Source organism: Rutidosis leptorrhynchoides, unplaced genomic scaffold, assembly GCF_046630445.1.
Source record: "Rutidosis leptorrhynchoides isolate AG116_Rl617_1_P2 unplaced genomic scaffold, CSIRO_AGI_Rlap_v1 contig285, whole genome shotgun sequence".
Taxonomy (NCBI): Eukaryota; Viridiplantae; Streptophyta; class Magnoliopsida; order Asterales; family Asteraceae; genus Rutidosis; species Rutidosis leptorrhynchoides.
In genome coordinates, this window is record NW_027266530.1 from 11,842 (window position 1) to 35,122 (window position 23,281).

The following is a 23,281-nucleotide window of genomic DNA, read 5'->3' on the forward strand; positions in this document are numbered from 1 at the left end:
TAATTATAAGGATCAAAGGAAATAATAATAACAATAATGCAAATTATGAATGTTTTTTTTATGAAAATGCAAAAATACTCGTGTGAAGTTAACCTAACACATTTTTTTTAGTAAAGACTAATATATGAAAAATAGACCACATGGAGTAAATAGTATAGTCTTACTTATTTTTTTATGAGAGTTTTATCATTTCCTATAATATGGATGTAATCTAGGAAAGATAGAATTTGTAGATATCAAAGCCACAACCTCATCCACAATAAAACTCTCTGCATCAGAGCTCTTTAGAGCAACAATCTTGTCATCAACATACATTGTAAAACTAAAACTACTCTAATATATATATATGTCATAAGGAGTTTTAGCAAACTGAAATCGGAAAATGTTTGACAGTTAATTTAAAATCAAATTACATGAAACAAAAATAATTGGCGATGATTGACATACCCTCCCAGATTAGGGTTTCACATCAATTCGTATTTGCAAAAGCTTTATCGAATGCATGCTATTAAATTATTTCAAAATTATTCTTAGATAATAAAATTATAAAAGAGAGAGAATTTAAAAATAAATAAAAGAAAAAATTAATATACATATCTATATTCTGATAAACTATTAATTCGATTTGATAGAAACACCACACAAGAAAGTGTTATTCTAATAATCATAGTTGATGTCATCTTCCTTAATAATCTCCAAATGTTGAAAAAGAAAAAGAATAATTTTTTAATTTTTTTTAAAATCCTAAACCCTTCCCGTTTAGGGTCATACAAGTAATTAGGGTTTAGGGTTTAAGGAAAATCTTCCTTAAAATTTTTTAGATCATGGATGACATGGTGATTAGGATGAGCTTGTAGTGGACCACTGTATGACAGAGACTATTCATGTCGTCCGCGTCTCATGAACGCCATGTGTATGTAAACAATTGTCGTTGTTGCTGCTAGTTTTTATTTCAACGAGGCTTCATAATGATCATCAACATGCTAATGAGAAGAAGTTGTATCGGTGACTGAGATCGTGATGAATCAATAGAACCTCGTTGTTGGTCATGTGAACGATTGCGGCGACGACGAGGGGGCAGTGGGGGAGGAGAGTGTGCCTCATATTAATATGCAAAGAAGGAGAAGAAACTCAAGAGGAGACCAACTTTCCATAGAAAGATACATATATGCAATATTGTGGAGGATCAAGACATGAGAAACAGGACGAAATAGTCCAACAATGCACTGGACGCCTAACGGTGTCAGGATTTCCATGTTTTGGGGTGTCAGTTGAGCTATGCTTTATCTTGATAGAACTCTGAATTCCTAGACGTCGATGAGCTCAAAACGATCGAACAAAGGACTAGAACAGCAACACAACACCGTAATTGTAGAAAAGAGAAAAATGCAGACACAGAAATACTAATGCACTAAATAAAAATCATGAATCATATCCACCATATCGACTTGATTTCTAAACTTAATTTAAAGACTTATCGTTGGTAGCTAAGGTGTTTGGGACTTAAAACTAGTTTGGGTAATCGGATTTTTAAGGTTTCACTCACCAATGTAACCAAACTTTTAAACTCAGAAAAAGAAAGATGATAATGACGATTTCAAATTTTTTAATTCATACCATCATAAGAGAGAAGCGATTACAATAAGCCTTTATATAGGCGTCTAAAAATTTTAACCTAAGAATTTTAAAATGTAATTACAAGCTGGATTTTAAGGAAAAACCAGAAACCAAAATCGGTAGAATGTAAAACTGGAAGTGGTTTACTTTTTGCACGATCTCGTCTCCTCTTTATTTCAACTTGTATTTTCATTCTAGAATCATCCACAACACGTTTTCGAGTAGATTGACTTTGTAAAACTGTAAAAAAATGCAATCTGAACTTCGTCTTCTTCCTCTCGACAAATACACCATTTTTGTTGACTTTTTGCTTGATTTCTGTTCTGAACTTGATCAAGACTGCAGCAACATCCAAACTCCTTCTACATACTACTAACACTTAACTGAAACTTAACTTTGCTAAAAACAACTTTAAAATTTGAATTTCATCTCAAACTTGACGAACAAGATACACATAGCACAGACCCACTTAATGCCATCTTTACCAATACATTAGAACTTCAGTTTAAGCATTCAGACACCTTCAATGACTTGTCCTTAACGTTTCTGAATCAACGAATTCGATTGTAATGACTCATAATGAAAATGTCCAATTTTCAGTCCTTCAGTATACAACTCGATCACACATTGTGGATTTCAGACCATGTCAGACTAAATTGAACTTCCAAACTACTTCATAATAACGAAACGAAGCTATCCAGAACACTAATTTTATTCATTACTCCAGAAATTTAAAATTCGGACATGAACAGTAAGATAGAACCCTAACCAATTTGGGGCTCTCAATCTGGGGAATTGCGGACGAATTGCTCTTAAAGGTGTTGTAGCCGACATCTTCCTGAGCGCTCTGGTAGCTCGCCTGAGCTCCGACTAATCGCCAGTTGCTCCGTAGATCACCGTCTTCAATTTCTCCGGTCGGACCCCCAAAGTTTGCAGCAAGTACACCAAGGTCCTCGAGCTTTTAATGATGTGCTGTTTTGTCCTTTCTACAGAGTTTCTCTTCTTCACTGTTCAACCTTTCAAGGTACTGTTTTGATTCTTTCTTCTTCAGAAACTTCATTGCCAACTTTAGGAACACTTTTTCGATCGAATTGCTTGAAATCATTGTCTTCTTTGTGGCTTCCTTCTTCTTTAAACTGGAAGTTACTGATAAACTTCACTTTCTTCTTTTCTTTTTTGGCCGCTGCCATTTTTGCTTCAATGATCTAAAGTTCCTCGAGATGATCTAAACCCACAATCTAACTCAGTGCAATAGGAACCAAATATTCGAATTCAAACAATAATTAATGACCAAAGATTAGTTGTGTCATGTCAAAATTGGTCCAAACAAATTTGAACATGACAAGACATACCCACCAAATGAATTCCAAAGCGATCATCGAGCTCTTATCGACAAGCGTTGTCATTCGGAGGTAAAAGTAATTATATAATGGACCAATCATGTCATGTGGAAGCCAGGCAGCACTGATGTCGTACGATCTACATTGTTGGCACAACCGAAATGAACACAACGCTGCAGCAACTCTACTAAGAATAAAAGGATGAGACGAATACAAAACTACGTACTCATTTATTACTTAATTAAAACTCAGCGAGGCTCCGAAAAACATACAGAGAGAGTATTTAATTTTAGACTTAAGAGAGTTCAGGAACCCAGCCTGCCTAAAATGAACCTTGCAGGGTCCTATTCATAGCCAAGATGGGCTAAATGTTTCTGCCTTACAGGTTTGAATCCAGACTTGTAGCGTGTACCGTACAGAGAATGCTAGCTCCATAACCGCACATTATTTCCACTTTGCTGACTTAGGCGTGCTTGGTGTTAATTTCTCGGGTGCGTGCTTGATGCCGCTCACTCATCCGGATTGTCACTAGCTTGCTAGCACTTGATGGAGCCTGATCCTGATATCTAGAGCTTGCTGGCTCTCGTCATCCGGATGGGCGCGCACGTCAAACAGCCCTGAGTTTTCTGATTGTGTTGAAATTTATGGGATTAAGGAGAAGATGAACAATGGAAGATGGAGGATTGTATTTTGAAATTGGGAATAGCCGTTATGGTTTAAGGAAAAAAGAAGAAAAGAAGACGACGTCGTTTCCTTAAGGCGACGTCATTTTGTTGAGTAAAGACAGCTTCCTCCGTGCGCGTCTTCAGCTGGGCTTCTCGCTATGCTCGGCCCATTTGCAACGCTGAGGCCCATCCCTAACAGAATCAGCCCACAACTCTTATGTTGCTTCTCCTTCAAGTTAAAGTCACCCACTTTCAAATCACCACCATGCTTAGGACATCACAATCCTTACACCACCACTCCAAGAATGGGATTCCCTACACAAAGCATGGTGTTGATTAAAATCTAAGGCATGGACATTAGATTAGACTTTGTATATTATCTAGATAAACAATTCATAGATTAGAGACAAGGATTGTAGTATAAACAAAAGTTACAAGATCATTGTAAATCATCAATTCAAGTTAATCAAGTTCAATTTACCTCTCAAACTATCATCTCTCTCGGTTTCATATCTTCAATAGATTGCGCTCGAGTCCTCTTGAGCATCAAGTACTTCTGGTCATTCTATTAGCGTCCGTACATTCATACCGACTTTTGAATTCTCAGTACTTGTCGGATAAGTTATACTCTCACATTCACAAACTTGTTTCACTCCCCAACATAAGATCATCATCAGGCGCAAGCTTCGAAATCCCTAATGATCCTGATCTAAATATCCTCGAACATAAGGCCATAACTTATGCGTGTCAAAGTGCACTGTTGGAATTTTAATCAAACTCACCGCTAAATTTGATGTCACAGTTCGTAGAAGATTACATTATTAGTACTCAATCCTTAATTAATTATCACTTTTCAAATCCATTTTTTCAAAAGTGACAAGTAATTATGAGTATAACATTTTGTGTTGGGCATAGAGTTTTTTTAGTGACTAAGAAGTGTGTTTTAAATTTATATGTGTTGTGCATAGTCTTGTAGGAGGTGGGTTTGATTAACATGAACTAAAATATGTAGAAGTTTGCTGAAGGCAATATAAAAATTGGATATAAATATATGAACCCCCACATGTGTTTTAGCCCCTGGAATATAAAATTGGATATTAATATTATCATGGGAGTATAAATAAGTATAGTTAACTTTAAACGCATGAATATAATATGTAAATTAGCTAGATCTATGACTATATCTTTATACATGTGTTGTGTGTGGTCACATGTTGTTGTTAAATGCCAATACTAGATAGATAATGTCATGAATGTTGGCTGTTGCTAGCTTAAAAAATTAGAATACCGGTGCAATGTTATGGGGAGCATATATAATACTACTGATAATAATAGTATGTGGTTGTTCTTACAATGAAATGCAATGCATGATCTCCGTCTTTCATGGAAAATTCTTAAGTACTGGTGCTCCATTATTCATATTGATATTATTTACCAAATCTAAAAAATATATAGGATAAACATGGATTATATATAATTACATGTATTGTACATGCAATGCTAAATAAGATGTAAGACAGACAAGGGGTATCTACATCTCCATATTACCACCTTCATATTAAACTTGATTATGATTTATATTTTTTTTCATTAAAATTGACGTGATTTTGTGAAGATTATTAATTAAATATATTCACTCAAATTGTTTTGTACCACCTCCGTATAAAAATAGATTATATTTTATATTCATTCAAATTAACATGTGTCTAGTAAAGATTATTGATTATATACATACATCTATTTGATTGAATGTAAAAATATAAAACACTGTTTTGATATTTTTAATGAAATGCTATAAATTTCTTCTAAAAAAGAAAAGAAAAAGAAATGCTATAATTATTCATTTATTTAGTCTAAATTATGCATGATAGTATTTTATACAATATCTTTCATAAGCACAATTATGATCAAAAAATCATAGTGCAGCATCTCGACACAAATGAAATTAGATGCCAGGGAAAGAAAAAAGAGATATGATAAGGAAGTATATTATTTTTTGAAATAATTCATGATTAAATCTTTTTGGTGTGGTCGACGTGGAGACATGCGTTACCATTTTCCTCTATAATTATTTCCGTTTATCCCAGTCCTACAAAAAGCATCCATGATCCTCCGGTTTCACTTAATAATACAATCATCACTCTTTGGTTTATTAATTTTCTTTTTATTCTTTACTTTGTGGATTTTGTTTGTGAGATACTAATACAAACGGAGTTCTATATAATATATTTCGAGGATCGAAGACTTTCATGTTATTGATAAGGTGATATTTGGAAGTTATTCGAAGTTTGTACTTTTTTAATTACTTGGACGATTGCTTGACCAAAATACTATTTTTATCTCAGATATTGTACATTACAGTAATCCATTAATTACGATGCTAGTTGTTACAACATACCAATTACTAATTCATTAGGATGTATGCATAATGCATACAATCATCGTATCATATTTTATAGATAATTGACTCCAAAAAAATTATTTTATAGATAATAATAACAATTTTTTAATTTTAAATTGTTCAAATTACAAATTTAATTATAAATTTTATTTTATTATCACATCAAAATTCGACACATAACATTTTATTGACGAATAGTAATTTGACACATGTATTTTAAAATTTTAATTTTAATTAGATTTCAAATTATAATTATAAGTCAATGATATTTTTTTCCTATTCTAATTAGAAAATTAAAACACAATAAAAACATAATGATTCCTTATAAAATTCTACCAATTATTTTTTTTTAATATAATAATATTATTACTAAATAATTTCCTATCTATTATTTAAAAAATTATTTCTAATAATATTATAATACACTATATAATTTTTTAAAATTATTTTACTAAAAACAAATTTTTTTAATTAAAATTTATTATATTCTTTTTTCCTAATCCTAATTAAAATTGATATGTCTTATTTTTCCCTATTCAAACGAGTATATTATTAAAAAAATTATTCCTAATCAAATTATAATATATATTAATTTTTTCTAATTTTTTTAATTAAATTATTATTTTTAATAAAAATCTGTTATATTCTTTTCCTATTCTTAATTAAAATGGATGTATCTTATTTTTTAAATAATTAATAATTTTTTTAATTAAAATTCATTATATTCCTTTTTTTTATTCCTAATTAAAACGGACATATCTTTTTTTTTCATATTCAAATGTGCATATTATTAAAAAAAATTATTCATAATCAAATTATAATATATATTATTTTTTTCTAATGTTTTTATTAAACTATTATTTCTAATAAAATTTTGTTATATTTTTTTCTATTCTTAATTAAAAAATTAAAATGGGCATATTTTATTTTTCAAATAAGAGAACAACTAAATTAATTAGATGTAATTATAAGTTTTTTTTTATGAAATTAAATCTTGATATATAATTTTTAATATTTGCTATGTTTATTATTTTTGAAAATAAATTAAATTTTTAATTTTAGGATTATAAATTTTGAAATAAAATTAAAATAATTATAATTGATATAGAGTTAAAATAATTATATTTTATATAATATTTGACATATATTTAACAATGTTTAATACAAATAGTTATTATATAATTTTTTATATGATATATTTAAATTATTATTTTTTTACAGGTACGGACTTTTCGTTCAACGGACGGGTCCACTGACTTGTATATATAATATCAAATATAATTAGATTTGATATTTTATTATGACATGTTAAAAATTGTTATAACTTTACATTAGAAATTAATCAAGCACAAAGAATAGTTTATAATTAACTAAATATGAAGGATTGAAGTGATTAGATAATTGTAGTTCAAGGATGGTTAAGTGATTTAAGGAAATTTTGTTCCAAGTCATCCCCGCCGATCAAAACAGTTCTGATTAATGAAAAGAAAAAGTGAGGTTTGAGAGAGAATTCTAGTCCAGTCCAAATTCTTGGACTTATCAAACGGAATATCCTAAGTAATTTAAGGAACTTTTATTCCTTAACATCTCTACCTATTAAAGAAAGGAAAGAAAGAAAAGAGAGGTTCGGGAGAGAGTTAGAGACAGAGAAAGAAAATAAAGGAAAGGAAAGAATGAAAAGAGGGAAGAGATTGAGAAGAGATCAAGAGTGGGGAAGATGAAGAAGAAGAAGATGAAGAAAAATTTAACTTATTGAAAACTTCTTATATTAGGTGACCTATTGAATACGTGATCTTGTTTAGATCTCTTAGTTAGAAATTGAGTCACCAAAGAGTGAATGAATTAAGCGAATCAAATAAGCCCGTTGATATTTTCGAATTTTTCTATTTGTTGTATAATCTCATAATTATTTCTAATATAAAATTTATTCCGTATTGATAGAGTTTACTAATTAAAATGATTTTTTTAACTCATTAGTAAATTTATGTAATAATTTGATACCTGTATATAAATAATAATTAATATAAATAATAATTAAATCAATTTTAATTTCGTTTGAAAAGGTTAAAATGTCATTCCGAATCTGAATGAGTTTTGGATCGTAACAGTAGGCAAAACTTAATCGATATTATCAAAACTTTAACTTTTAAATATTTTTCAACATGTCATATGTCGTGTCTCTTTATAAAAAGATATGACAACAAAATAACTCATTCATTAGCTCATTTTATTTCTATCCTCTTTCGAATCACTTTTACTTGTATAATGTTCCCTCTCATATAGACCAACTTGTTCATTTGGACAAATCGTCTGATTAGTGAAATTTATAGTTAAAATTTTCTTAGCGAAAAAATAAAACTCTAAATATTCATTAAACTTTAATATGCAACATCAGATTTGAATAATATATCTTCTATGATGCCATCTTCTGCCAATATAAATCATACTACATACGAGAGGAAGTTGTGAACTTGTAATTAATAAAAATCAGACGTGATTAATTAAGAATGCATTAAGGTCAGACGTGTAGATCACCAATTATATATCTTATGTGTTCCATTAAGATATGGTTTCCAGGTTTGGTGATATACGTTGGATTGACAGTTGCTTACTACCTATATTCGTGGAATATTATTCCCACCAAATTATAAACTGCCAAACAACTACCGTTGCTGCATTTGTTTCAATGTGATTTTATCTAGTTAGCCCATTCTATTGCTGTTGTAGTGGTTGGATATATAATATACTCTCGAAATGTTGCTGTAAATTCGAAAATAGTAACAAGCATTTAGGATTTGCATATTATTTGCGAGCATAAATAGTATATCGAAATCAATATAATATTGATTTCGAAAGTATTAAAAATGTGAGTTCCAACCTCATACAGATATCCTAAGCTAACTCGATTTTGTATTTTTTACCGGTATAACTTTCATTCCGTGTTATCTATGTATTTTATTTGTGGCGAGGCTACGGTTGACTTCACGGCTTGATTTGAATGTGCTACATGTTTAGAATGTTAGTTTTTGACCTTTAATTAGGGCCTATGATATTTTATTTATAGTTGTAGGAGCCCTAATTAAGATTTACTTAGTATACAAGAATAAGACTCAATTGATAGAAATAAAATGATTAAAGGATAAATTCATATTTTACATCATTGATAATAATTGATATCTCAATTAAAATCCGTTATTTTATTAGTTAGTTTTATTAAAACAACCAAAACTTAAACTATAGATGTCTCCATTTGAACCTTTAGAAAGGTGAGATATTGATCTACGATTTTCATGATGTAATCCGAGGTTTTTTTCTTGGATGAAGCTCCTAATTTTGGTCAAAATTCAGTTAAGAGGTCTGACTCTTTATTGTCAATATTTCCATGTGCTTACAAATGCCATATTTTGAGACTCTGTTCTCAGCACTCCGCATGAGTTGATGAATTGTGTAGTGCCCGACGACTTAAGTTCCTCCAATATGTTGGTGTTAAATTTTGGTGTGATAGAACTTGTTATATGTGCCGAATTGTCTACATATTCTATATTTTGTTAGGGAACTTAAGTCAAAACGTAGTTCGTTTAATAATATCTCATTTTTTAGATTTTATTGAATTGTTGGGTCTATCCACCATATTATGCTTGAATAGTCTTGATGCAAACAATCTTCAAGTTCAAATGAGCCTCATCACCCAACAAGCTTCATCATTTGAGTGAACTTGCTGATCATGTCAAATTTCATCATCAATGTTGATTTTGACCCTACTTTGAGCAAAGTTACACTGGTGTTTGTGCAAATGATATTAAAATTTCAATGTCTTACGGCATCTTTTATTTTAAGATAGCATTTATGTTCAATCTCTTACATATTTTATATCATATTTTTTATGCAATTTGTGCGTGTATATATATTGCAAAAGTTTAAATGAAAGACTGATAGTACGTATAAATAACGGGAAGCAAACGATATAAAGTAGATAAACAACCTGCGCGTAAATCAATCAAGCTCTTATTCCTCTTCTTCAATGAGATTAGGGTTTGAAATTTTGAATGAGAAAAATGACTAGGATAGTTCAATTAATTGTAGTGAAGTAAATTAAATATTTGATCAGGCGTTGAGGTATAAGTTAATTATAACTATATAGAAAAATGAGTTTTAAATAAGGGTAAGACTCCAATATTACAACATAAATTTCAAAAATAAAATAAAAATATTACTCAATATCATTGATACAGGATTTAATTTTTTCTTTAATATACATAAACTCATATATCCACTCAAAATTCGCTCACACAAATATAAAAGTCAAACGATGGGACTACGTTTTGATCGCCGGATTTAATAAATTTTGTTCAAGAACGCAATACAACACTGCACACATGATATCATATTATTGATATGCATGTTATAATCAGTAGAAGTCACTATAAGAGCAGTCACTGCTGATTAATTAAATAAGATTAAATATGCGCAGCGCAGCACAGCTCAGCTCACCGAGTATAGTCACGACCAATAAATATTAACTGACCACCACATCGGTATATTTACTGAAACGTATTAAGTTAAAAATAATTATTTAATTACATTTCCTCTTCTGAAGTTGAATTACTTCATTTGAATATTTTTTTTTAAAAATCGAGACTTGACGTCCTCTTAATTTTCAATGTACAAGGTGTAGAGGTTGCAATATATAGTTTTAATTTTCTATTGATTTTAGCCCTTTTTTCTATCTGGTCGTGAGCAAATGTGCACGCCTCAGAAGATTAATAAGATGAGAACATTAATAAAAGAAGGAAGGAAGAGGATGCCAAAGTAATTAAATAAGTATTTTATTGTTCTTTTCTATAAAAAAAAAAGGTCTAATCCATATATTGCTTACATAAAAAAATCCATATATTGTTCTTATTAGTTACCTCATGAACAAAATTAAATATATATATATATACATTAATTAGCTTTAGGCAGATCGTATGTGAGGAGTAATGGACAAACAAGTGACTGCTATTTCGGTTCATTTATAAACGATCTAAATTTGAACAACATTTTAAAGATCGTTTAATGCAAACATTTAACGAATCGAATCCAAATCGAACCGAATAGTTCGCGAGCCCGAGAATATTTTGATAATTTAATATTAATATTTATAAATAAGGTTTTATTTAAACTATTTAATTATGATTTAAAAAAATCAATATTTAATGTTATTTTTTAATTATAATACTAATTATCATAAATTTAAATATTAATATTATCATGAGTATTATCGCGAACAATATATAACCAGATTTATATTTTTAGAGTTCGTTTATAAACGAACATAGGTTGACTCGACTCGTTTATAAACGAGCACTCATTAAACGAGTCAAATAGATTTGGAGTTCCGAACTATTCGTTTGTGCATTACTACTTGTGAGTTGTGATCTCTCATAGAAAGTTATATTATTTTTATAAGATATTTTTTGAAATCCAATTCATTGACACACATCTTTACTGATAACAAAATTTATAAAGTTGAAAGAACTAGCTAAGAAAATTAAAGTTTACGCTAATCTAGCCTAATGTTCTACATTCTTTTTATGAGAGGTTAATAGTTCGATTCTTCGAAAACGACTATTGAGTTCTTATAAATAGATTATATTAAAAATATTTTAAAAAAATAATTAAAGTTTGTAGAATTAAAATGATGGAGGTTCTGCTTACATTTTCCCAAGCTTAATTATGACAAACAATGAAACTATTAATAAAATTAAAAAAATAAAAAAATTGAGACTATATTAATATATGGTCCCCTACGTGTCTTGTTGGAGAAGCAATCCCCAAGGGCCCGCGATGCAGACAATAGTAGCTTGCAAAATGTCAATGTAGATGTAGTGCATATATATTTATTCCACATTTTCTTTTTTGCATTTTTTTTAATCCAAGACTAATTTCCTTATATGCATTTAGTCCCCATTTTCTTTTTTGCAGTTTTTTTTTAATCCAAGACTAATTTCCTTATATGCATTAAGTCCCCATTTTCTTTTCTTTTTTTAATCCAAGACTAATTTCCTAATTCAAGAAATAGGGAGCCTCTTTGAGTACAGCTCTCCAAAATATATACAACGTATTTATTACTCTGTTTAGGAAAGGCCAACTCATGCTCATGCACCATTTAAATTAAAGTTTATCAACAAAATAGAAAATACTAAGAGAGAGGCACAAATTCTTGTCTAATAAATGTGTCCTTTTTGTTAAGTTACTTTAAATTACTACTGTACAAACATTTAATATTTCATTCATTCTGCTTTATTTTTATTGTTAACAAATTTAAAACTAATGAAATGAACAATAAAAAATTTAGTTGGTAATAATGTACTATAACATATTTATTTTTTAAGAAGTATTATATATGTAAATAATTAAGCATTTAAAGAAAAACAAAATTACTCATCTATATCTTGTAATGGGAAATAAAATGTGAATAAATCTAGAATTCAGAAAAATCCATTTGATATATATATCTCTGGCTCAGGTTCATTAGATTTAGATGTTTTCAAGGATTAGAAGAACAATGACAGACTTTAATATCAATTTTAATTAATTATATATATACAATTAATTATTTTTATTTTTTTTATAAATATCAGTTAAATGACAGACATTAATACCAATTTTATAATGCTACATATATGCAAAGTTACAACTTTTGTTTAAACTCTATCTTTTACATTTTTAGTAATTTCTTTTATTTTCTAATAATATTTTTTTTAGAACAAATTTTCTATTAATTACCTGTATTAAATACTACTTTTTTTTTTTTATAATAAATTAAGTACTACTTAGCTAGTAGTAGTTAGTATATTTCAATACACCTCACTTTTTTCTTTAAACAAACATTCTTCTTCGTGTTTTTCACTGCACTGCACTGCACAGAGAAACTTCTCTCTGAAAACTTTTACAGTACCAAGCAGATCTCTCTCTCTCTCTCTCTGATTCTTTTCTGTTAATCTCTTCTTTGGAATCTTATCAACCAAAAAAAAATTACTGTTTGCTTATTTGCATTTGCTAATTTGTTTCCTTCCTCACCCGGCCCTGTTCTTCTGACAACTCTAGCTAGGTAAAGTTCCAATTATAAACAGTTAACTATACTTTATTTCATGGGTTTGTTGTTTGATCTGCGATTTGTTTATTTGGCTGCTGAGAAAACTCATGGTGTTTTTTTTTTATTAAAGCTTTGATGTAATGTTGTTATTTCTAAATCTCGAGCTTTGCATTTTGTTTAAAATTCAGATTCAGAAAGATGGTGGAGTGGAGTTGTTCAATATTTGACCTTTTGCTTTTCTTTATTATTTTATTTTCTAAAAGTTAATCAATAATATTGGCGCTATATTTTTACAAAAATAAAAATAAAAAATTGCTTGATGAGCAGTATATATAGCTTTGGTCAATTGGATTTCTTCTTCTAAGAAAAAAGAAAAAAAAAATGCTGCTTTGGTTAAGTTTTGATTAATTTTCATTGCACACGTTTTAAGGGTAATATTATTCAGCACTCCATTGATTTTGAAGATTACATTTGTTAATGTTTTTGACTTTTTGAAGGAGTAAGGAATTGTGTCTGGATTTGTTTTTTTTATAAATTCGCTTTTTGAAGAAGGAATTGTGTCTGGATTTGACCCTTGTTGAGTTAAAATGTGAATTTTGACCAACCCCTTTTTTCATTTCGCTTGATTTGCAGCTTCATCATCTATGGATTGGGTTCTTGAATTTCAATAATCAGAAGTGTAGCAGAAGGCAGACGAAAATTAGTGAAAGAGATGAAAGATTCATCAGGGCTTATTATTATTGGGATATCTATTGGGGTGGTCATAGGTTTGTTGTTGGCAATTATTGGGCTGTTCTGCTTTAGGTACCATAGAAAACGATCACAGATTGGGAATAGCAGTTCCCGGAGGACGGCAACCATACCCATTCGCACCAATGGAGCTGATTCTTGTACCATGATGTCGGACTCGACCGCCGGTCCTGATTCTCCCGGAAAGTATGGACGGAATGGCGTCTCTGTGTGGCTTAATGGGTTTAAGAGAACTAACATGGTGTCATTTTCTGGAATACCTGAGTACAACTACAGGTGTGTTTTCCATTTTTACACTTAACCGAATTTTCGAATTCAATTGCATAGAGGAATTTTCGAATTCAATTGCATTGTCACTTTGTTCTAGTCATTCTTTAATTTGATGAAATCTTAGGAATACTTCATGGTCTTTCATAATGTGGAATGTTACTTTGAAGCTATAATTCTGCTAGTTTTGTGCATTTCTCGGGATCTAGATAACTTCTCATTTTTCTCCCTGGTCCTGTTTAATGATCAGTTTCATTTTTGTTGATTGGGGTTTCTGTGCAGGGATTTGCAAAAGGCTACGTGTAACTTTACAACGATAATAGGGCAAGGAGCTTTTGGTCCCGTATACAAAGCTCAAATGTCAACTGGTGAGACTGTTGCTGTCAAAGTACTTGCAACTGATTCTAAGCAAGGAGAGAAAGAGTTCCAGACCGAGGTAATCTTTTTTTTTTTTTTTTAATAGTACTCTGTTTATTCTGAGATTGCTGCATTTATCAGTTTATATAATTTTTTGCTTCTCTTGTCTCAAACTATATATATTGACATGCTTGTATCTAAATCATGTTAGTGCTACCACCCGAATTTGTAGATTGTAAAATATGTTGGTGTTTGATATGCTTGTCATTACTGTGTAAAGAAATTTTCTGGAGATATGCTCCATATCAGTATATCAGATAAATTGATTTGATTTTATTATTACTAAAACATTCCCATAAGTAAGGAGCACTACATTATTCTTTTCTCTATGCATGATTTGTTTTTTCATGTGCATGGTATTCGTATAATTCTCTCCCATTTTTCTGGTCGCTCACTGATGTTAATTTTAGGTGACATTACTTGGAAGGCTGCATCATAGAAACCTTGTGAATTTGGTTGGATACTGTGCAGAAAAGGGCCAGCATATGCTTGTGTATGTCTACATGAACAAAGGAAGCTTGGCTTCTCATTTATACAGTAAGCATGGATTTTAGTTTAAATATTGGCTTTACCTCAGATATATTGTTTTCGTGTTTCCAACTGTGAGAGTAACTTCGCCACATCTTAAATTTTTTTAGACACATAGTTGTAATAGAAGATTTTCCCCACTTTTTCCTTGCGTAATGACTAAATTATTCTATTTTCATCACAAATGGGAACACAATAGCATTGACTCGGACACCCTGAAATGAATCTGGCAAGAACCGAGATTAATTACTAATATTTCTTTTTTAGCTTTTCATTCTTTGGCACTATTCAATGGTCTCATTGCTGCTGTTTTGATCTTGATAGAAAAACAGTGAAAATCTTGTTTGTGATTGGTTCTGCGTTTCTTGAATAATGACTGAAGTAACCTTTAAAGTTCTCACAGCATTGTTATACTTATGATGACATATATATGGTTTGAAGCCATTGTGCAATGAACTGTTCTCAAAGAAAATTATATTTGCCATACAGGTGAAAATCACGAGCCATTGAGATGGGATCTGCGAGTATATATAGCTTTGGATGTAGCAAGGGGCTTGGAATATCTTCACGATGGGGTAATTATCTTTCATCTACTATGATTATGATGCAACCACTATATACTCTTAAGAATCCTTATTTGGTAATTTTACATTGTTGCAGGCAGTTCCCCCTGTCATACATCGCGATATAAAGTCTTCAAATATCCTATTGGATCAGAACATGAAAGCCAGGGTAAGTACTTCGTATTATTGTTCACATAACTACATTTATTACTCAAAACTAGAGCTTTATGTTATCATTTTTTTATTTTTTTTCAATTTAGACCTGCTTATTCTTGTTGAAGCAAGCAGGTTGCTGATTTTGGGCTATCAAGAGAAGAGATGGTAGACAAACATGCGGCTAACATTCGAGGAACGTTCGGATATCTGGATCCCGAGTACATATCAACTAGGACTTTTACTAAGAAAAGTGATGTTTACAGCTTTGGAGTCTTGCTCTTTGAGCTAATAGCTGGCAGGAATCCCCAACAAGGCCTTATGGAACATATTGAGCTTGTAAGATACTCTATCACAAACATATCAGGGATAAAAATATCTCAAACTATGCCACTTCTTACATCTGAGTACCTAAACTAATTGATGTTGCACCTTAGACCTTGAACTTTCTAATTGTAACACACAGTTTGGAACGATTCTAACGGCTGCAGGAGAGTTCTATTTGTGTTACAGTCTGAATGTCCTACTTCTCGGGTGTGGCTTCATTTAGTTTAGGGCCTCACGTGCAAAATGTGTCATAGTTCAAGAGCCAGCATTTTCATCATCTCCCCAGTACTTATTTGCTACATGTACTGAACTTTTGGTTCATGACAGGCGGCAATGAGCATTGAAGGGAAAGATGGATGGCAGGAAATTGCCGATTCTTGTCTTGATGGAAAATTCGACGTGCAAGAGCTCAATGACGTGGCAGCTCTGGCATACAAGTGCATTAATCGTTCGCCCAGGAAACGGCCTTCGATGAGGGACATTGTTCAGGTACTTACTCGGATAGTAAAACTAAGACACAGCAAGAAGCATCAAAGAAGCTTTTCTGCACCTGCTGATGAAGTTACCATTGAAATGGAACATATAGAAGCCAAGATGACTCCAAACTCAGAACAACATCATCGGAGAGATGAATCTATGGAGAGCACAGCTGATAGTTTTGAAGCATAGACCTTTCATTTTTCCATTTTTCCTTTGCAATTAATTATTCTGTACATTCCTGGGATTTCAGTTTTCGTTTTCTGATTTATAGAAGCCTTCGAGAGGATTAAATCAATCCAATGCTTGCAAATTTCATTTCTGGTACCATAATTTTTAGAGTGATATTACATTTCTATAGTTTTTGTATATAGTGTTTGATATTCCAAAGATATGGAACATGCTATACACCAAGGAAATTGGTTGATTGCCTCTGTTTGCCTAATATTGATTCTCAAAAAAGATTGAGCATGTGCAACAATGAAACGAACGGTGGAGCCGTGGAGGAAAACAATGGATCAAAAGATTATAGGACATGATTAACCAATGGTCCATGGAAAGTGTATATTCTAGCAAAATCACGATATACCAAGAAAGCCTTCCCCCATTTAAGTTTTAAATATTATGTTCAATTTTAAGTTTCACAGAATTTATTAATATCTGACTTTTACTAATAGCGTTGTGATATTCTCAAACACTTTTACTTCTAACAAAAAAATAAAAAATTATTAATTCTGTATAGTACAATATTTTCATTTTTTAGATTTATTTATTAATTCATGTATTTATACATTATAAATTATTTAAATATATATAGATTGATGAATGAATTTAAAAATTGAAAGTATCATGTATTTTAATATGAAAAGAGTATTAATCAATTAATGGATATTGATTACTCACGGATTTTTAGTTACTAGATTCATTTATTAATTCATGTATTTATACATTATAAATTATCTAAATATATATAGATTGATAAATGAACTTAAAAATTGAAAATATCATATATTTTGATATGGAGAGAGTATTAATCGATTAATGGATACTGATTACTCACGGATTTTTAGTTACCATCAAGTTGGTAACACTAACATCAAAGTGAGAAGGATAGAATCGTAGTTTAATCGGATAGTACATACATTTATTATGGAAGTTGATTAAGGGATGAGAGAATTTTAGTTTTGTTAATAACTTCACTTAAGATTACAAGATGAAGTAGTGGTCAATTTGTATAAGTAATTTTAGAGATAATTAAACTAGTAATCATTAAACTAAATTTAATTGTCTAATATCTTTGTATATAAATAATAAAGTGTTGATTGTGATTTTTCTATAGGCAGCCGGAAAAGTCAATGGAGGCTGCCGGAAAAGTCAGAGGACAATGCAAGTGGAGGAGACCATAAAGCATTGTGTCTTGTTGATGAAGTAAAGCTGGCTTTGTGTTGAAGAAAGACAGCTGGGCCAAAACAAACAATTGGGCCACACCAAAAGATTCGGCCCAATCAAACAGCGGACGACGTCGACTTGTTCTTTAGTGAAGTCGGACTGAAGCTGGTCCAAAACGACAGCGTTTTAATCTTTCCTTCTTCCTAACGGCTATCCCTCTCTTCCAAATTGAAATCCCTAAACTTTGTTCTTCTCCGTTCTTCATCTTCCCAATAATTTCAACACTCCCCCGCAAGTTGGATGTCTCTGAGATTAAGAAGTCCAAGCTTAGACAGAAAAGAACGAAATGTTGGGGCGCGCTGCGATTTTGTAAAGAAATCCGCAAGTTGAGAAGTCGAAGCAATTGAAGAAATCCTGCCTTGATCTGATCTCTTACAATGTGACAATCAATGTCAATGTGCTTTGTTTGTTCATGGAACACCGCATTGTGGGCGATATGAATGGCAGATTGATTGTCACAGTATAAGAGAACAGCTTAAGGATGTGAGATTTGCAAATCTTTGAGGAGATATATGAGCTATGTGAGTTCACAGGACGTCATTGCTAACGCACGATATTCAGCTTCCGCTGAGGAATGAGATACTGTGGATTGCTTCTTTGATTTCCAGGATATGATGACGTCTCCAAGGAACACACAAAATCCAGTGACTGACCTTCTCGTCAGAGGATATTTTGCCCAGTCAGCATCTGAATAAGATTGGAGCTGCAGATTATTGTTGGACAGAAAGAACAGCCCTTTCCCTGGCATGTTTTTCAGGTACCTTAATACTCTGTATGCAGCTTGTAGACGTGTCTCTGTAGGATCTGTTAGGAATTGAGAAAGATGTTGTGTGCTTTGTGATATATCTGGTCTTGTGTGCATGAGATACAAGAATTTCCCAATTAATGTTCTGTAGATTGAGGGATCCTTTATCTTAGGAGAGTCTTCAAGAAAATCTACCCCATAGAGCATAGGTGTAGAGGACGGTTTGCATCCTATGAATCCTGTTTCAGTGAGCACTTCTAGAATGTATTTTCTCTAGCACATGTGTATCCCTATTTTTGACCTAGCAATCTCAAAATCTAGGAAGTATTTCAAGTTTCCTAAGTCTTTAATGCTGAACTGATTGTGGAGAAAAGCTTTTGTTGTCTTTATCTCCTCAATATGATTTCCTGCAATAATTAGGTCATCCACATAGATCAGGATTGCAGTGAAGAAACCATTATGAGATTTAGTGAAGAGTGAATGGTCAGAGGCAGACTGTGAGAAACCAATTCTGACTAGAGATGTAGACAACTTGAAATTCCATTGTCTATTGGCCTGTTTAAACCCATGCAGTGACTTGTTTAGCTTATAAACCTTATCTATAGGAATGTTTGATCCTATGGCAGGTTTCATGTATATTTCTTCATTTAGGTCTCCATGCAGGAAGGCATTGTTGATATCAAGTTGTGCTAGATGCTAGTTTTTGGCTACTGCTATGGTGAGCAATAGTCTGATAGTTGTATACTTAGCCACAGGAGAAAAAGTATCTGAATAGTCAATCCTTTCTCTCTATGTGTAGCCCTTTGCAACAAGTCTGGCTTTGTATCTTTCCACTATGCCATCTGATTTATGCTTCAGTTTGAACACCCATTTACAGCCAATAAATTTCTTTCCCTTAAGCAAATCAGCAACATCTCATGTGTGATTGTCAGTTAAAGCTTTCAGTTCAATTTGTATGGATGTTTGCCACTCTTTATCTTTCATGGCTTGTTTAAAATTGTATGGCTCCTTTTGACAACAGATGTTTAATGTGAATGTAAGATGTTGATCAGAGAATTTTTGGAAATGCAAAATGATTTTTGACAGAATGAGGGGTACCTGGTATTTGAATGCAGTCTGAATCTTTAAGAAATGATTTATGATCCTGCATTGCCAAGGCATTGACTAGATTGCAGTGATAATCCTGTAGATGTTTTGGAATAAATCTATTTCTAGTAGACTTTCAAATGACAAGTTCTATTATGTGTGCAGGTTGCTCATTTTCATTGAAGTCAACAGGCAGGACATCAATTGTGGATTCTGTGACAACAGGATGATTATTATCAGCATTTTCAAGCATATCAGTGGACTCAATCTCTACATTATTAGCATATTCATCCTCTACAGGTAAATTTCTACTTCTTGCTGGCAGTATTAAGCATAGATCATTCAAATAAACTCTAGGTCCATCATATGAAAAAATATGCTCATAAAATACAACATGATAACCTAGCTGAATACTGTGGTTGTTTAAATGCAATACCTTGTAACCCTTAGTGCCATCCTGATATCCTAACCGTATGCATTGAGATGATCTAGAAGTAAATTTTGTCTTGTTCATATCCAGTGTTGATATAAAGCATAAAGATCCAAAAACTCTTAGATGTGATATGTCAGGAATTTTGTTATGCAACATTTCATATGGTGTCTTGTTGTTTAAAATAGGTGTAGGTGTTCTATTTACTAGATGAATGGCATGAGATACAGCATATCCCCATAATTTTAGAGGCAGCTTACTTTGAAATAGTAATGCTCTTCCAACATTTAGAATATGTTGATGCTTTTTCTCCACCCTTCCATTTTGTTCAGGACACTCTACACAAGAGGTTTGATGCAAAATACCATGTGATGCATAAAATTGAAAGTCATTAAATTCCTGGCCATTGTCACTTCTAATTACTTTTATCCTTTTATCAAATTGAGTCAGGATTAATTGGTAGAACTGAGTAATGTGATTTCTAGTTTCAGATTTAGTTTTCATAAAAAATATCCATGTGTGTCTGCTAAAATCATCCACAATAGTCAAAGAATATTTGTGTCCTTGCATAGAAGGAATAACAGGCCCATATATCCATGTGAATAATGTCAAAATAGACTTAAAAATTGACTGACTGATAGGGAATGAAAGCTTTCTCTGTTTAGCATAGTGGCAAACATCACAGACATGATCTAAGTTAAATTTGAAATTTTTATTTATAGATTTAAAAGAAGATAGTCTGGCACTAGACGGATGATCAAGTCTAAAATGCCATATATCAAACTTTTCCCTAGGTTGTTCTGCTATTACATTAACAGAAGACAGTTTTTCATACACAGAATTCCTAAGATATACAAAACAGTCTGTTAGGTTTACAAAATATAGTCCATGTCTTTGCTCAGCTGATCCAATCATCTTCACTGAATTCATGTCCTGCATAAAATACTTTTTGAAGTAGACCATTAATACACAGTTAGAGTCTTTTGTCAATTTGTTGGCTGAGTTTAAGTTTAAAACAAAATCTGGAGCATACAGGATATTGAACAAGGTGATTGTTTGTGTTAACTCTATATTGCATATATGAGTAGCAACAATGAATTGTTTGTTTGGAAGTTGAATGTTGTGATTTGAAATATGATTTAGAGTTTTAAAACAATCTTTTGAACAACAAATGTGGTGTGTGGAACCTGTGTCCAGTAATCATGAAAAATTTTAAATTTGAGGATTTTTCTTTGAAAACTTATCAATGATATTGTTTGATGTGCTGACCATGTTGCTTACAGAAACTTGAGACTGAAAGTTTGACTGTACCTGCCTTTTCAAGGATTCATATTCATATTGAGAGATGGAGATAGTAGAAGCATTTTGTTGAATTTCAGGTTCTGCTGTGACTGTCAGGTTGCTTGAGGCATTCTTGGTGAATTTAAAGTTTGGAGGGAAGCCTACTAGCCTGTAACATTTGGCATTTGGCAAAAATATGTCTTGTTTTCCCACAGTGGCTGCAAATAGGTTTTCCATCTGCAGTCTTCTTATATTGGTACTGAGATTGTGGCTGCTTTGGAGGCTTTGCAGAAGAAAGAGCTGCAAGGATTGGCTCATCTTGAGGTACCACAGTCTGTCTTTCAAACTATGTAATGGTAGCATATACTTTCTGTAGAGAAGGAATAGGATCAAGCATCATGATTGTTGACCTGATTTGAGCATATACTGCATTCAGTCCTTTCAAGAATCTTATGATTTTATCACTCATAATATTCTACTATCATTTTGAGAGCCTTACATTCACATTTTATTGCACATTCACATTCAAGGATTGGTCTCAGATCATCAAACTCATCCCATAAAGCTCTCATTTTTATATAGTAGTCAGATATGTTGAGATCACCCTGTTTGAGCAAGTAGATTTCTTCCTGAACATCAGATATTCTGAAAAAATCTGTCTTGAAAAACCTTACTTGCAGGTCATTCCACATAGCATGAGCAGTTTTAAATCTGGAGATGGATGGCCTGATTGAAGGAGAGACAGAATTCATCAACCAATAGGAAATAATGATATTACATCTGTCCCAATCAAAGAAGGTTTGGTCATCTTTCCGTGGTTTTTTGATTTTACCATTGACAAAGTTGAATTTAATTTTAGATCTAAGAGCCATGGTCATAGAGTTAGACCAGATATGATAGTTGTTGTTGTCTAGAAGTAGTGAAATCAGTGCTTGAGTTGGAATTTCACTAGGGTGTAGATAAAAATCAGAGGATGGTGATATTTAAGTGGTTTGGTGTGAGCTAGAGATTTCTGAGTCTATAGCCATTGTTAAGAAGTGAAAATTGTGATTTTTGATTCTGAATTTAAAGGTCGATATGAGGTGAAGTTAATCTGTAAAACTGAATTCTCTTCAAGTAGCTCTAGATACCATATTGAAGTTAATTAAGGGATGAGAGAATTTCAGTTTTGTTAATAACTTCACTTAAGATTACAAGATGAAGTAGTGGTCAATTTATACAAGTAATTTTGGAGACAATTAAACTAGTAATCATTAAACTAAACTTAGTTGTCTAATATCTTTGCATATAAACAATAAAGTGTGATTGTGATTTTTCTGTAGGCAGTCGAAAAAGTCAGTGGAGGATGCCGGAAAAGTCAGAGGACAATGCAAGTGGAGGAGACCATAAAGCATTGTGTCTTGTTGATGAAGTAAAGCTGGCTTTGTGTTGAAGAAAGACAGTTGGGCCAAAACAAACAATTGGGCCGCAGTAGAAGATTCGGCCCAATCAAACAGCGGACGACGTCGACTTGTTCTTTAGTGAATTTGGACTGAAGCTGGTCCAAAACGACATCGTTTTAATCTTTCCTTCTTCCTTCTCTGTCCAACAGCTATCCCTCTCTTCCAAATTGAAATCCCTAAATTTTCTTCCTCTGTTCTTCATCTTCCCAACAATTTCAACATTCATCAACACATTTTATCACATTTCAAGAACTAGCTAGTGTTT

At 31.9% G+C, this 23,281-nt stretch overlaps 3 protein-coding genes across 3 annotated transcripts; 1 reads left to right on the forward strand and 2 right to left on the reverse strand.

Moving 5' to 3' along the window:
- The first annotated feature begins 13,813 nt into the window (after window positions 1–13,813).
- On the forward strand, window positions 13,814–16,775 carry LOC139882569 (calcium/calmodulin-regulated receptor-like kinase 1). The gene is made up of 7 exons (XM_071866863.1): window positions 13,814–14,127; window positions 14,401–14,554; window positions 14,946–15,072; window positions 15,553–15,638; window positions 15,724–15,795; window positions 15,915–16,118; window positions 16,434–16,775. The coding sequence occupies exons 1-7, from the start codon at window positions 13,814–13,816 to the stop codon at window positions 16,773–16,775; spliced, it is 1,299 nt and encodes a 432-aa protein (XP_071722964.1).
- A 1,774-nt stretch (window positions 16,776–18,549) lies between these two features.
- Window positions 18,550–18,984, reverse strand: LOC139882570 (uncharacterized mitochondrial protein AtMg00810-like). The gene has a single exon (XM_071866864.1). The coding sequence runs from the start codon at window positions 18,982–18,984 to the stop codon at window positions 18,550–18,552; it is 435 nt and encodes a 144-aa protein (XP_071722965.1).
- Window positions 18,985–19,999: 1,015 nt separating this feature from the next.
- LOC139882572 (uncharacterized) lies at window positions 20,000–22,446 on the reverse strand. The gene is made up of 4 exons (XM_071866865.1): window positions 22,054–22,446; window positions 21,835–21,920; window positions 21,605–21,743; window positions 20,000–21,226 (listed from the first exon to the last, which is right to left on the reverse strand). The coding sequence occupies exons 1-4, from the start codon at window positions 22,444–22,446 to the stop codon at window positions 20,000–20,002; spliced, it is 1,845 nt and encodes a 614-aa protein (XP_071722966.1).
- Window positions 22,447–23,281: the final 835 nt, after the last annotated feature.

Excerpts from the sequence above, each read along its gene's own strand:
- LOC139882569 (XM_071866863.1), top strand. The coding sequence starts at position 13,814 with ATGAAAGATTCATCAGGGCTTATTATTATTGGGATATCTATTGGGGTG. Across the intron at positions 14,128-14,400 it reads ATACCTGAGTACAACTACAG|GGATTTGCAAAAGGCTACGT; the intron begins GTGTGTTTTCCA and ends GTTTCTGTGCAG. Across the intron at positions 16,119-16,433 it reads TTATGGAACATATTGAGCTT|GCGGCAATGAGCATTGAAGG; the intron begins GTAAGATACTCT and ends GGTTCATGACAG.
- LOC139882572 (XM_071866865.1), bottom strand. The coding sequence starts at position 22,446 with ATGGCTCTTAGATCTAAAATTAAATTCAACTTTGTCAATGGTAAAATC. Across the intron at positions 21,921-22,053 it reads GTAAGGCTCTCAAAATGATA|TTTGAAAGACAGACTGTGGT; the intron begins GTAGAATATTAT and ends ACCATTACATAG. Across the intron at positions 21,744-21,834 it reads CCAAAGCAGCCACAATCTCA|GCTAGTAGGCTTCCCTCCAA; the intron begins GTACCAATATAA and ends CAAATGTTACAG.
- LOC139882570 (XM_071866864.1), bottom strand. The coding sequence starts at position 18,984 with ATGCTCTATGGGGTAGATTTTCTTGAAGACTCTCCTAAGATAAAGGAT.